The 16,003-nt window shown below is 48.1% G+C and overlaps 1 protein-coding gene across 1 annotated transcript in view; it reads left to right on the top strand.

Annotated features, from left to right (window-relative positions):
• The first annotated feature begins 6,578 nt into the window (after window positions 1–6,578).
• The window catches only part of KCNS1 (potassium voltage-gated channel modifier subfamily S member 1), a 28,093-nt gene continuing 18,668 nt past the window's right edge, over window positions 6,579–16,003 (top strand). The window contains exons 1-2 of the mRNA XM_032767401.1: window positions 6,579–6,651; window positions 13,807–14,799. Of these exons, the coding sequence (XP_032623292.1) occupies window positions 13,834–14,799 (966 nt within the window). The 5' untranslated portion in view covers window positions 6,579–6,651; window positions 13,807–13,833. The remainder of the gene's footprint in view (window positions 6,652–13,806; window positions 14,800–16,003) is intronic.

Genomic DNA, 16,003 nt, shown 5'->3' with positions numbered 1-16,003 from the left:
ACAGTTGCAAGGGAAGCTTGCAGGTCCGCTGCAGAGAGAAAACTGCTCATAAGAGGTCACATTTTCAAAAGGGCTCAGCAGGTCTCACTTCTGACCAGATTTTCAAAGGGGCTCAGCATTCAAAAAGACTAAACTCTTTTTTTAAAATCTGGGGTACAGCCTTCAAAAGTGCTTAAGTGACTTAGAAACCCAGTTCCATTGACTTTCAATGAGACTAGGCTACATCCCCTTTTGAAAATGGAAGTCAGACTCCTGAGACACTTAAGCGCTTTTGACAATTTTACTCCTACTCCCTTATTTTGGTGCCTATGTGGGAGGGAGCTGAAAGCTTTCAAAGATACTGGCCATGTTACGGGCTCCCTTCCTTGCCTCCAGGTGCAAGAAAGAACAGATGGGAGAGGGAAACTGAATAAAGAGTAAATGTAGACATTGCAATCTACATATTTTTCAAAAATGATAAAACATTTATTGCAGTAAAGACAACCAAAGATACATGAAATACTTTTCTATTGTTACTGCTGTAGGCAAGGAATTGTGCCCAAGGATGTTGTGCATTTGGGGATGGAAGGGGAAGAATACGACATGATCCAGACTTTGGAAAAGTTTAAGGCCCTGTGCTCCATGGCATAGCTATCACCAGTTGCCAGGTAATGAGTCCAACGATGTCCCATGCCCATCACATCTATTTGTACTACAGGATGAGAAATGTCATTGCTGCTAGCAGATGTTCTGCCTCTAACAGACAACCCCAACAAGAGAGTCTGAATGGATTTATTGATGGCCTCTCCTGTGGTTTCTGGTAATACTCTTATTTCTCTGTGTGTTAACCAATCTCCTTACAACTGACCGCTGAGCACAGTGAGAGCCCATCATCTTCATCATCAACATTACACTGAAGGCACCGCAGATGGCGCGAAGCACTGAGGCAGGCCAGAGAGGAGCCAGCAGGGTTGTGTGGTGAAAGCTCCAGCACTTATTAAGGTTTGTGGCTTCTTCCAGCTTGTTTCCATTTGCTGGCTATTTATGTTTGTGAGATTTCCATTTATTTATGGTAATCAATCCTTGCAGTTTTGATGTTTCAGGGTCACCTTGGAGGCCTCAGTGCACTAGTTCTAGTCAGGACTTAAATTTTCAAAGAATATTTTCCGGAGTCCCCTCTCAGCCCCACAGGTTAAAAAATATGTATCGGAGCACTACTCCGGACAGCTCCAGCTGAATTTAAGTCCTGGTCCCAGCCCTATTGAAGTCAATGGGAATTTTGTCATTGACTTCAACAGAACCAGAGCTTAACCTTGGTTGGCTTGGAAGGATAGGTGGTTGAGAAGGTAAGCTACTGGTCTAAGAGTCAGGAGACCTGGGCTCTATCCCGGCTCCACCCCAGGCTCCCTATGTGACTGAGGACAAGCCCACCGTGCAGCCATTTGCCTCTTCCATGCATTTCTGCACTTGCAGAAGGGGAATTAAAGTCAGAGCCTGAGGAAGGCAGCTTAGCTGTGCATGGCCTGAAATACGCTATCTTCTGCAAGCTGCAGCTTCACAGCCAGGCACACAGGATGCCTCCTGTAGTGACAATCCCAAGAGACAATGAAGTGAGTCTCTAGATGACAGCATGGGGAGAAGCAAGTCTGTCAGCAGGTAGCAGATGTGGGGGGGAGAGTAGAAGTGCAGAATATCCTTTTTTTTTCCAGAGCCAAGCCTTATCATTACAGAGTGTGAACGGTCCCTTGTGGAAAAGGCTCACGACAACACAAGGGGGGAAAACTGGTCTGTTGGTGCAGAGCCCAGCTGTCATGAGCTAAAAAGACTAACAAAAGTAACCTCCACTTCTGCCCTAATTTAGTTTTCTTGAACGGAAAGGGATTACTATTATTTTTACACCTAGATGTTAAAACCCAGTGTGCTAATCGAATGCCAGTTTGGTGATGGCTCTCTGCCTCACAAGCTCCTCCTGCATTTTCAGTTAGATACAGGATCCTTCTTCCAGTCCTGTCTTAAAATGCTGGGTTGTGGAGCTGTCAAACGGTTGTGGCCTTTCACCCCAGAGGTGGCTGCTTTTCCATGACCCCTGTGTGTAGTTGGTAGGGCAGTTTGTTGCTTGGGAAGTGCTTTAGGATCCTTCTGGGCTGCAAGGAGTTGTACAGATGCACTAGATTCATTTTTATCCTCTCCTCTGTATTTATTTACTGCTACATTACCATTGGCAATGGAGATGCAACAAAGCCGATGTAAGCCAAGTGCTTTTTGCAGTGACTCATTGCGTTCTTGTGATGGCTGCTTGCTTCAGACTATCCCTACCTCTGTGATTTGCTTCTAAACTGTAGAGAACACACAGGAAAAAGGCTTCTTCTCTCATTTCTGTGCAGGGGATTTACCATCCCTGGGGATAGCCACAAAAACCCAGTGGGCATTGGAGGGAGGAGAGACACCTCTCTGCACAAAGAAAGAAGGGGGCAGGCTTTCAAGGAAGAGATGGTAAGGCATTTTCAGTTGACCTGCTTTCGTGCCTATTTCCATCTCCACATCATCCCGAGTTAGTTCAGAAAACTCATGCTCAGTACACATACCTGCGCTGCGCTGCTATACACAATGGCATCAGGGAAACGCAAATAGAGAGCTCACAATGGGGGCGGGGGGAGGACTGATTCTCAGTGACACCGTGGCCCCTGTTACCTGGCTCTGGCAGTGTAAAGAGCCTGAAACTGGGAGTAACTGAGTCCTACTCACTGCAAGGCCCCTGTGGGGTGGGGTGAAAGGGCCTTGTGGAAAGAAGAGTTCAGACCTTGGTTTGCTAACAGGGGAGAACGTTCTCTCCCACATCGGAGCAGCAAGAGGGAATTTCACCCCAGCACAAAGTCTGTGCACCACTTAAATCCTAGTTAAGCCCTCATGCCCCAGGGCTTGTGCTGGCCTTCTGCACAGGGGTGACTTTCACCCCAAATGTGCCCTTTCCTCGTTGACTTCTCATGGTCAAAGGATCCACGGGGTAGCTGGCATCAATAGAAAGTATTAAGAAATGCCCAGGGTTCCGGTTGCCCTTCCCAGCTTGAATCCACTGCCCCTTCCCTAGGCAGAAAGATCAAATGAAGGCAAGGTGAGTCCCTTGCAGCACTCCAGAGTACCTGATTTCAGACTGCAAACTCCTTGGGGCAATGATTTGCAGTGAAATCCTGATCCATGGAAGTTGATGGCAAAACTCCCATTGACTTCAGCTGGGCCAGGATTTCCCCCTTGACATTTTCACTTCCCCGCAAAGCCCTGTGGGCACTGATAACTCTCCATAAATAAATAATAAGGGACTTGCCCCTCTCCACAAGAGTCACTGCCTCATCTTTCAGCTGGAGTATTAGAAAGGGAGTTCGGGGGTGAGGTTCATTCTGGGCAGGGCTCGAAGTTCTGCTTTATGCTGGACTCTTGTCCCCTCTGGTTATCTTTGCTGGACGGTGGTTTTTAAGTAAATGCACCAGAGGCTACTGATGGGCAGTGCATATTTTACAGCTAAATACAAGAAAGAAATAAAGCGACTCAAAGGGTCATAAAGCGGGGGCCTCAAGGCAAACTTCCTCTCCAATAAAATGGCTGTCTGAAAAACATTTTGGAGGAAAAAGAAAATCCAATTTGACTATCACGCAAAAAGGAGATGCTGAGAAAACTGAATTTAAAATACCTCCCTGACCCCATGCTCAGGACTGGGGAATCACTTAATCTGTCACCATAATTAATTATGCGGCCGCATATTTATTCTGGGATGCTCTGTTCAGATGAATTCACATACATTTACTCCCCAGTTTCCAGGCTGCTGAGCCATCCCTAATTACCATAAAAAATAAATAACTTTCGCTTCATATCACAGCAGAGAGGAATTTCCCTTTGTCTTTTGAGACCTCCCTTGAAGACTCCCTTCCCCCTGCTGCCTCCTTCCCATGTAAACAAACGGGTTGAAACACACAGAGACACTGACACATCACACACGGAAACACGCAGCTCCTCCAACAGGAACAAGCTCATTCTGCTATACAGAACTATTACACTGGTGACTAACCCACCAGAGTGAAACGTGCAAAGCCCAGGCAGGCTCTCACCAAACTACAATCCAGGACCAGCGGGACACGAAGCACAGTTCAAACACAAAACGGAGAGATGGCACAAAAAATGTGACCCAGGAGACATTGACAGAGATTGACTTTCTGCACAAACTAGACTGTAAGCTCTTTAGAGCAGGGACCCTCTTTTCATTTTGCACACCTGTACAGCAGGTAACAGCATAGGGCCCTTGTTTAGGTCCCCTAGGCGCTATCACAGAGTGACTACAGAGACTACTACTACTGCTAATAGTTGTGTCTGAAACACAAGGGAGCAGGAAGCAGAGGTTTCCTCAAACTATCAAGAAGATACAAATATATTTGTTATCAAAAAGCAATAAGAGAAAACAACATCTAGCCTAGAAGAAAGGCAAGAGAGGGCAGCGACCTGCCACCTGACTTGGAATGAACAGGACATGGGATAAAATCCCAAACTTAGTGTGACATCTCATTCTGGGCTGATTGTGTAGAGATCACCTGTACAGACTCTCATAGATACCGACACAACCACGTTGCATTCAAATGTAACCCCCAGACCTCACCCGATGGAGCACTAAGATTTTTCCTTTCCCATCACTCCATCCTGGTAACTGACCTCTGATGTAGTGTGTAGGACTGTAACAGTTTCTGGGCCTTCCAGATTCATAGAGATTGCCCTGGGTAGCAAAGGCAGCCCAGTGAACTGAAATGGGATGACTGCCTTGCCTGGGGCTTCTCTGGATTCATTCATCCTACAACAATCTCCTCTTAAAGAGACAGTGGAGTGTCCCCCAAGCCTCCCTGCCTAGGTCATTCCAAGTCAGTGAAGACGCCTTCCAAATGTCCTGTCCTGAGAGCATCTCAAACATGAGGCATTGCCTGGTTTCCCAGACGTGCACAATGCTGCCTCATGGTTCTGCAAGGTTTTAAATGCATTTTGAAGACTGCCCACTGTCTTAACTCTCCTGAGATCACCTTTCCACCAGATACAGAGTTTAGTAATACTTGGATAAGAACTGCTGCCAGGGTCACATCCTTATGCTGGGTGTGCCAGTGAACAATGGTGACCATGAGCCTGGAGCCTGAACACTGTGGGATAGATGCATCCCTGGCATAACTCCACTGATGTCAAGATACTTTCACCTAGGATAAATTTGCTCACACTAGCAAAAGAGGGTGCAGAATTCCTCTGCCACCGGCGCTAGACGAGCCTCTGGGTGATGCTATCCTGCCTGCTCAGAGCAGCCAGTCTATGGCAATGCTCCCAGTGCTGGAAGCTCAGAAGAGCTGCACTGGCGGTAGGAGGTTTTCGCAAGCTAGACAAGCTGTAGTGTAGACGGCAGGTCAGTCTGAGCAGGCTTAGATGACAGTGTTAAAATGCTGGGCTATGCAGCATCTCTCACTGCTAGTACCACCTGGAGCTGTGCCAAGGGGAAATTGTCTGTCCTAACCTTGCCAAAGCAGGCAAAAGTTTTATATCCGTATTGGGAATACTTAATCCAGACCTTTAACATTCATTGAATTGCAGGGTGGGGGAGCTGTCATTTCCCCTAAAGCCCTTGCAGGTTTGTTCACACCTCATACCTGGTTATGCTGCCAGTGCTCCTGGAAGAACACGTTGAATGTTATGCATGTTTATTTTTTCCAATGACTACTCCACTGCATGCATCTCTGATCCCTGTAGGGCCTGATCCAAAGCTCACTGGCACCAATGGGCATTGATTTGGTGAGCTGTGGATCAGACCCGTAGTCCCTCTGCCCTTCTCTCCAGGCCTCCTTTCGGTCGGTCGTCCAGGCAGATGCCCTGCCTGTTCCAGCCTGGGGAGCTCTCTCCTGGGGCTGACTGTTATGTGTGACACTTACCGGGGGGCTGCTTGGAGACCGCAGCTTCGGGAATCTCCTTTTCTCTCGGCTGCACAATAAGAAACAAATGCAGCAGCAATTGACTGCGAGGGGTTATTCTGCCAGAGAGCCTTTACGGGGCACTTTCCCGTTCGGACACTACCTGTCCTAATTAATTACCGCTCCCCCTGGGGGGCGGGGTCCAGGTTGCCTCCCCGGCAGCACAGCTATATTGCAGCAGGGGGCCAGGGCACCGGCTCCCGAGCAGCCTTGGTTCCTCTCGGCGATTTGCTGCTGAGCTCGCAAGGGGAGATGCCGCTCGGCCGAGAAGGGCAGATGGCAGCTCGGAGCGCGTCAAATGCCCCCTGATCCCTAAGGATGTTTCTTGCAATGGATACAGGGGGAACTTCCAGACGGTGCCTAGCACTGAGCTGTCCGCCAGCCCCTGGCTGCTGGGGCGGACGGGCTGGGCTTTAAAAGGCAGAGGATGGGCGCAGGCAGCCTGCTCCCGGAGAGGCTGGGCAGGTGCCTTGCGCTCACCCGGCGCAGCGCGCGCAGGAGCGGCCGGAGGAAGCCCCGGGAGCCGGGAGTGGGCACCGCGCAGCCCGGGCGCTAGGACAGCAGGCGCGGGGGCCGGAGCCCCCCGGCATGGAGGCGCCAGGCTCTGCCCAGGCTTCCCGGAGAGGGCGCAGGGGCTGAGGGGCTGGTCCGGGAGGCGCACACGCACCGCTGCGGCTTGCTGGGCTATCAGGTAAGAGAGGGGCACGCGGTGCCCAGCGCCTCGGGGCGGCTTTAGGGCCAGGCTCTCTGCCTCCCCACCCCCTGTGCCAGGCTCTCTGCCTCCCCTCCCTGGGCGGGACCCCCCACCCCCTGTGCCAGGCTCTCCGCCTCTTCACCCCTTCTCTGTGCCAGGGTCTCTGTCTCCCCTCTCCTGGGTGGCACCCTGCACCCCACCTCCACCCCCCCACTAGGGTTTCTGCCTCCCCTTTCTTGGGTGGCACCCCCCACACACCCTGTGCCAAGGTCTCTGTTTTCCTGGGTGGCACCCCACACATGAACACACACCCCCTGTGGAGGGTTTCTGCCTCCCCTCCCCTGGGTGGCAACTCCCTTAAACACACCCTGTTCCAGGGTCTCTTTCCCCTCCCCGGGTTGTCCCCCCCCCCCCAGCGCACACACCCTGTGCAGGGTTGCTGCCTCCCCTCCCCTGGGCAACACCCTATGTGCCAGGACACCTCAGGCACTGGCAGGCTTTAGTGGCAGCCTGTTTTTCCCTTCCCTCTTGCCCAGGAATTTCTGGCTCCCCTGGACTGTGGTCCTTAAGTCATTCACATGCTTTTCATGCGGAGCCATAGGCTGAAGGAGGAGGGGGCTCCCACTGGCAATCTCTGGCACTGCTGCTTCCCACCTGGAGCACGGACTGAGAAGCAAGAAGGGGGTGGCTCTGGGCTGGGGAATCCTGCAGTTGATGCAGGGATTCCCGGGCAGGGTCTGGTGTTTCCCCATTGCAGTGAGGCTGATTCACATTTGCTGCCTCAGCCATCTGGTTGGGACTCCAGGGAGAGGGGAAGCCTCTTTGAGCTGGGGAGGGAATAGGGATAGGGATCCTCGGCCCTGAGATTTTGCAGAAAACCTTGAGCTGCTCATCCCCATCTAATGCAGCAGTCTGAGCATCTCTGCCATGGCCCTTCCACTGGGGTTCAGAGAACCTCCCAGGACCTGATACCAAAGCCCATTCAAGTCAATGGAAGGGTAAGCCCATTAAAATCAATGGGAATCTTTCCACTGATTTCAGTGCAACAGGTCCCCAAAGAACAAAGAGGGTGCACAGGAAGGCAAAGGATGCAGCAGGGACCCTGCCCCTCTCTCTTCCCAGGGAGTGCCCATTAAAGGCAAACTGCAGCTCTCCAGGCCAGGCTCCCAATGGCTTGACAAACAGAAATCAGTCAGGGGAAGATGCAGGAGGACTCTGCAAAGGCACTTTGCATGTAATAAAATGACTGCTAAGAATTCCATGAGTGCTGCTGGACTCAAAGCTCATTTCCCCCAAACAGCCCCTGCAGATCTGTCTTCCTAGTCTTCACACACTAGAAAAACAGCTTAGATATTGCGGCCATGTGTTTTAATGCAATCAGCACTACCTCCCTCCCCGCACCAAGGGACACTTTACAGGTGACTTTCATACCTGGTGCATCATAATTCATGTGCCACGTAAACATTTCTAGGATTTGTCTCCAGCAGTTTGTCAAAAATGTGTTCACAGAATTTGCAGGAGTGAGGATTTAAAAGTGAGCTACAAGGACAAGAAGTGTGCCGTAAAACAAAAAAAAAATACCAGCTTTGCTAATTGCTTCTGTTCAGGAAATTTGCTTTTAATCTCAGTCAAAATGGGAAGTATCCATGTGTTGGGCAAACTTTTGAAAGCTGTTAATCTAAAGCACTGTCTACTGCTTGTAGGAAGAGCTCCTTGTTGCAGCTAGCTAATGAGGGCTTGGAACCAGGGTGACCAGCAGCCCACCTATCAGCTCCCCCTATCAGTTCCCTGCTCCCCTAAGTTCCCTGTGCAGCAGTTTCCAGCAGGCTAGCAATTGCAGCTGTGCCTCCCCCCACTGCCATGTGCTGCTCCTGCCCTCTGCCTTGGAGCCAGGGCCAGCTCCAGGCACCAGCATCCCAAGCAGGTGCTTGGGGCAGCAATCTGCAAGGGGCAGAAGTCCCTGTGCTTTTGCCCCCAAGCAGCACGCCAAATTGCCGCCGCTGACAGCGGGAGCAGCCCATGTGCCGTTAGGGCGGCACGCGTGTTTCCGCAGTGGTGGCGATTCAGCAGCAGCTTCTATGTTCAGCTGTCCATGGAGGCACGGCTTCTGTCTTTAGCCGCCGCGGAAGCACGTGAGCCACCCTAAGGGCACACGGACTGCCCCTGCCATCAGCAGCGGCAATTCGATGCCCTGTTTGGGGCAGCAAAAACAGTAGAGCCGCGTTGCTTGGAGCTGCTCCCTGAGACTCCTGCTTGCTGAGAGGGAGAGGGGGGGTAATGTCAGGGTGTCCCTCTCCCCCCTGCTCCTGTACGCTGCTTACCCTATCTTCCATAGAGCAGGGGGAACACACCAGGGCTGAGGACAGAGGGAGCTTGTAGCAGCTGCAGTCTCAGCAAGCTGATCTAATTAACAAGGTAGTGTACTTAAAGGGGAAATGAGCATATCTCCCTCCATTCCTGCTGCCTTGTAGTGAGAGAGTTAACCCTTGAGGGCTCATCATTCAGCAGTAAGGGAAATATCCCACCCTCTGACTCCTCCTCCTCAACCAAGCTTCACAATCATCATCACAGCATTAAATTGTTTGTTTAAAACTTATGGTGTGTGTGTGTGTACATACGATGTTAAGCGAATCCAATTTCTCTATAAGAGTTAATAAAAATGAGGGGGTTAGGTTCCAGGGGCACTCTTTTATATACTTTCATACCATATAAAAAAAAAATTTCCCCTGGAACCTAACCCCCTCATTTACATTAACTCTTATGGGGAAATTGGATTCGCTTAACGTTGTTTCTCAAAGTCACATTTTTCAGGAACGTAACTACAACATTAAGTGAGGAGTTAGTGTATATATATGCACTTACTTCAGGACTGAGATTCAAGTTTTAAGCTTCTCAGCACATGCATAATACATATTTCATTCTTCCCACTATTTTCAGACAAAAAGGGTCTTGGCCATTTTAGAATAAATGTACGTACCTTCTATTTGAAAGTTTTATTTGGAAAAAGTGTTATCCAAGGAAACTGTTAGCATGTTGTATGCACTTCAGATCATTATATACATACACACACACACACACACACTGCCTGCTTCAGAAAGTGAATGTTTTCACGAGATTGTTTTTTATTTAAAAGCACAATGCATTTTTAGCATCCATGTATATGAAACTTGTGTAATTCTCATGACTGTCTCCTTAAAATACTTGAAATACATTATGTAAATATAACAAGAAGAGACCAGCATTATCTCAATGTATTTTTTCATTAAGGTATAGCTTTTTGAATAAATATTTTAAGCTAATGGGGAAATTTTGAGAATTTACATATAATTTCAGACAGTCTCATTGGTATGCATTATCCATTGTGCTGTGTGTGTTAAAAAAAAAAAAAAAAAACCCTCCCAAAATCCACGAGAAAACTTAAGCTTATTTCTCTAAGTGTAAAATGGCTCCATGTCTTAATACCTGATATTGGAGATAGTGCTTAGATCTTGGCTCAGGACTTTGTGTGTTTTTTTTAAGTTGAACGTTGTCACTAATGTGAGTGTGCAAGAAAAAACAATGAAACCCCCACGGGGAGAGCCATCAACATATTTACTGTTGCATTTCTAGACAGTGGAGTTAACCGTGGGCAGAACTAATGTCACCCATTAGAAAACAATCATCAGAAGAGACAAGCTCAGATAGTTTGTGATACTCCACCACCTCAATATCTTCAGTGCAGGAATGAGGATTTTCCCTCTAATACAAAAGGCTTGCGACCTCCACAGGTCCATTTTTTCCAAGCTGGAAAATAGGCTGGTCCTGGCTAGTTGATGCTTTAAAGGGTGATGCACACACCTCCTTGTATCTGAAGATATTACTACAGGAAGTTATCCCATCTAAAAGGAATTCTAAGATGGAGCACAGCGTTCAAATGCTTTTGACACCATCACTGACTGCAGATGCAAACCTCTGAACTGGCACAAGTTGCCTGTTCCCCCAAGGGCCTGATCCAGAGCCCACTGAAGTCAATTGAAGTTTCCATTGTTTTTAGTGACCTCTGGCTCAGGTCCTCGGAGCTGCTGCTTCATGAGGTGTATGCCGATGCTCAGGCATGACATCGGGATATGTCTCTTCCCCACAGAAGCTTGAATTCACAAGCATCCTTCTGGAAGGAATCTGGATTAGTAATCACTTAGCCACAGATGGACTGTGAGGAAGTGTTCCAGGGAAAAGATTATAGGTCATGGAAATTCCAGTTTCTCCCTTAAAATTAACATACCCCCACTACCTCCCCATGTTAGTATTTTTTTAAAATGTTGATTTTGAAAGGAAAGTGATGCAATTAAGCTCTGAGCCTTATCACAGACAATCGTTTCCTCCAGACATAATAAAATGCGAGGGTTTATTTTATGCATTGATGAGCATGTTTCTTTAAGGAGCTGTGGTTGAGAGAGGCATGCCTTTGCTAGGCTGTTTAGCATAAATCTGGCATTAGTGTCTCTCCTAGACCCTCCATTTCAAACCTGCCTCTGGTTTTTATTCCTGTGACTAGACATGGCCTGGGAAAGGGGAACTTCCAAAGTCCCTTTCAGCTTTTTTTTGCCTGCATCTCTGTTAACAGGCACTCTGTTACCCACCCAAGATGGGAAGGACCCTTTTGTAGCGAAAGTTGCAGGTTCTCTGCTGAACTCCAGGCTTAGGCCATGTCTATATGTGCAGAGGCACAGCTGTATCAATGCAGCTGGTTTGCTGCAGCACATCTGGTGAAGATACTTGCTGGTGGAAGAGCTCTTCCGTCTGCGTAATAAAGCCAGCTCCATGAACAGCAGAAACTCTCCTACCAACATAGCTCTGTGCTCACGAATGCTTATGTCAGTGTAATTTGTCCCTTAGAGGGGTGATTTGTTCACAGCCCTGAGCGACATAAGTTATGTCAAGCTAAGCTGTAGCATAAACCAGTGGTTCTCAAGCAGGGGTACACAGAGGTCTTCCAGGGGGTACCTCAACTCATCTAGATATTTGCCTAGTTTTACCACAGGCTACATAAAAAGCACTAGCGAAGTACATACAAACTAAAATTTCATACAACTTTTTTATACTGCTGTATACGCTGTACACTGAAATGTAAATAATATTTATATTCCAACTGATTTATTTTATAATATATGGTAAAAATGAGTCAGCCATTTTTCAGTGATAGTGTGCTGTGACACTTTCGTATTTTTTAGGTCTGATTTTGTAAGCAAGTAGTTTTTGAGTGAGGAGAAACTAGGGGGTTACACAAGACGAATGAAACTCCTGAAAGGGGTACAGGAATCTGGAAAGATTGAGAACCACTGGTGTAGACATAGCCACAGAAGTGAGAAACAAACGATCCCTCCCTGACTGACACAACATTCTCACCGGATTTCAGAGACCAGTGGAAGTTACATCCTGCCTCTGCCAGCCTTGGTGTTTTGCCCAGTGACCTATGAACTCATTAGAAATCTAAAAATGTCCAGTTCTCAATGTTATAAAAAGCACATGCCCTGGGGATGCAGTTGTGTAATGTGGTGGTGAGTAAAGCTCAGCAATGTGGCTGAAGATGTCAAGGAAGAGTTTGTGTATTAACTTCCAATTGCAAACTCTTTGCTCCTTCCCTATTGAAAAATGGGCTCCACACTCAGAGGATTAATAATTAACGGATATTACTTGATCTCATTCAGTCCATTTCACAGAGAGAAATCACAGATTGGCAGCACTTACAGGAACCTCAAAGCATCAGCAGCTCTACTTTGAAGCCAGCAAGCTTTGGAATATTACACTGAGATCTTTTGAAAAGAAGTTCAGAGCAGGAAAAATACCTCATCAGCAATATCCCTCTACTATCGTCACTGTGAAGTGCTGTAAGGGAATCTCTCTCTGATTAGAGTTCCAAGCATTGTGCTGCACAGCAGCGTTCACTATTATCACTATTACTGCCCAGGCTTTCATAGGGTATATGGCCTCTGTGTGCGGTGTGTTTTGTTTTTGTGCCACTTGTGTGTTTGAGAAATTCACCGTGTGACTGTGATGCAGAAGAGCAAAGGGACTTTTTTTAACACCAGGCTGATCAAAACCATCAAGAGAAAACCCTGAGAAACTGCCCATGGAGAAATTTTAATCTCTGAAACTAAGCACCCGTCTAATGTCTGTTGGTAAAGAGACCAGCACTCCCGTCCGTCCCATTCCATCCCACCAAAGGAATGCTTTGAGATAGGGTGATGTGCATCTTGCAATGCAAATCCCTGCACGTGAGCTTGAAAGAATTCTAGTGTTAAATTTTGTGTGCAAATTCTATTCGCCCTAGCGGGCTTTATGGGTGCAGATTCTGATACCTGCAGAATCTTCTAAAGATTCCAGAGGTATTTGTACCAACAAAGGGCAGGTGCACAGTTTTGAGTTCAAAAGCAGAAGCCAGGTAGCCATCCCTCTGAAAGTGTGTCTAGATGACTTTAATGTCTTCACTTTCATAATTTCTGATGTTCGTGGCAAATTTTCCAACAATTTCATCAAAATAAGCACATTCCCATGAAACATTCTGATTTTGATTTAACTTTATTTTCTGATGGACAATGACTTCTTTTTTTCCCCCAACCAGCTCTAATAAGAAAGTAAAGAGTTCTTAAGGCTGTAAGGCTCTCTGACTGGACAGTTGATGAAATGGTGATGCTACAGGAGCTGACAGTATAAACTTTAATCTACAAGAGGAAGAGGGTGTTTTAGTCATACTGTTTAAAACTGTTTTTGGGAGGAGGGGGGGATAAACTGTATATAATGTCAATTGCTAATTATCACTTTGAACAGGGGAATTACCTCCATCCTTTCAGTTAAGGTGCTGGAGATCACAGTAAACTCCCTTATGTTTCGGTAGCCCTCAACAAAACTGGAAGCTCACATTTTGAAGGTAAAAAAGGGAGGGGAGGAGGAACCTCTCCAGGAGAAGTGGGGGAGATCTTTTCAGGCCTTCTGGGTAACATTATGAAAACCCTTCAATTTTTAAGTCCCTTGCAGATCATCTTTAATGGAGAAATTAATCCATTGCCACCCAGGATGTATCTAGCCCATGACTTTTAGCTGAACTGTACTTTAAGACCACTGCATAAAGAGACTGTACCTCTTTACTTCAACTGCACTGTGTATTATCTACAGGCTGAACCAGCAGCAGCTCCACTGATCATGGTCAACAAGACCTTAAACTACTGGGAGCCTGATTTTGAGGACAATGTCATCAACATTAACGTTGGGGGTCTGCGAAGAAGGCTCAGCTCCAGTGCGCTCTCTAAATTCCCCAACACCCGGTTGGGGCGTTTGTTATCCTGCGACTCTGAGGAGTCCATCCTGCAGCTCTGTGATGACTACGATGTGAGCGCCAGGGAGTTCTACTTTGATAGAAACCCAGGCTTCTTCCTATATGTGCTGCACTTCTACCAGACCGGGAAGCTGCACGTCATGGATGAGCTGTGCGTTTTCTCCTTCTGCCAGGAAATAGAGTACTGGGGCATCAACGAGTTCTTCCTGGACTCCTGCTGCAGCTACCGCTACCATGAGCGTAAGCTGGAGAGTCGGCACTACAACTGGGACGAGGAGAGCGAGGTCAGCAGCGTGGACACATCCCCTGACGAGATCTCTGACTTCAACCACGACCTGCTCCGCTACAGCGCCCTGCGCTGTGGCAACTTGCGTAAGCGCCTCTGGCTCACCATGGAGAACCCAGGCTACTCCATCTCCAGCAAACTCTTCAGCTTTGTGTCCATCAGTGTGGTGCTCGTCTCCATAGCCACCATGTGCATCCACAGCATGCCCGAGTACCAGGTACTGGATGAGGATGACAACTTGCTAGGTGATCCTGTCCTGCACAATCTGGAGTATTTCTGTATCGCCTGGTTCACCTTTGAAGTGTCCTCCCGCTTGCTTCTTGCGCCCAACCTGAAGAAGTTCTTCAAGCACCCGCTGAACCTGATTGACATTGTCTCAGTGCTGCCTTTTTACATCACCCTGTTGGTGGACGTGACTCTGGGCAGTGACTCAGAGCTGGGGAACCTGGGCAAGGTGGTGCAGGTGTTCCGGCTCATGAGGATATTCCGGGTGCTGAAGCTGGCTCGGCATTCAACTGGACTGAGGTCGCTAGGGGCCACCTTGAAGGTAAACACTGCTCTATGTCCTTATCTATCACTGTGGTGTTTAGGTGTGAAAGATATGTTTGGTATTTCAATAAGATGTAGCTGGTAGAGTTATCTACAGTACTTCCACTGGGGTCCCAGCTCATAGAATCTGGAAGATTCCTTAGGGTAATGGCAAAAACCTTGCAATATATTAGAAAAATCTGGCATGCTAGGCACTGTGTGCTCCCCTTAGAATGCCTGTAGCACCTTATATCCACACAGGCATTTACACTTGGATTTGTAGACCTGCTTCAAGGAAAGCTAATGGCCATGTGGTATTCCACCATGCCAGTCTCTGCTAATGCAGTACCAGAGTGGTCAGAAAGCACAGGTATAATAGAGCCAGTGGTGTGAATAGTTCCTGGGTTCATCTGGCCTGTCTGTTCTACAAGCCGCGCAGGGGCCAAGCTAGCCAGAAGCCACTTAATGTTCTAATAATATGGCACAACCATGGAGCTCAGCTGTGTGACCTACTCCCCAAACCCAGGTTCTTCAGCTTCATTCTACTTCTGTCTCCAGCATGGCTGAGGGGGGGCCTTCCTAGGAGCATGCTGCCAGCTCGCCCAAGGCCAACGCTCAAGCATTGGTGTCCCTCCTTCTAGGAGATGAGGAGATCCTGGGCCAGCTCTGCTCAGCTGCTTGCAATGCTCTAGTGGTCTGAGTGACTGGCTGAGGTGGGCATTGCTTGGAGTGGCAAGCAGGTGCCACGAGACGGCCAAAAGACTGAAGGTGCATCCAGTATAACAGGGCCTGGGACACAATAGGCTCAGATAAAGGCAGAAAACATAGCTTTTTGACAAAGAGCATGACTGAATTCTAGGCACTTTCCCTTCTGCACAGTCTGTAGTCTCTCAAGGTGCAATTCTGAGGGCTGAGCTGGAGAACGCTAGCACCCTGTCCTGAGCAGGCCAGCGGGACAGGTCCAGACTGGGAGATGCCTGAGACACTTGATCTCTTTGAGGGGACCAGGATTCAGACACAGCAGAAGAGACAGCGGTTAAGCAAGTCTGGCAGGAAGAGGAGTCTACAGACTAAGGGACCGTCTACAGCAGGTATGCAGCTCTTTACTGTCCAGTGAACTAATGGGGGCTGGGGAAGAGTTTTCGGAGGTCATTAAAAACCCTGCTATTAGTGTCCGTATAAGGACCCTCATGAGGCTGAAATCTCCAACCCTAACACAGTCT

This window comes from Chelonoidis abingdonii, chromosome 14 (assembly GCF_003597395.2).
Source record: "Chelonoidis abingdonii isolate Lonesome George chromosome 14, CheloAbing_2.0, whole genome shotgun sequence".
Taxonomy (NCBI): domain Eukaryota; kingdom Metazoa; phylum Chordata; order Testudines; family Testudinidae; genus Chelonoidis; species Chelonoidis abingdonii.
The sequence above is the reverse complement of the archived record's forward strand: the minus strand, read 5'-3'. Positions and strand labels throughout refer to the sequence as shown.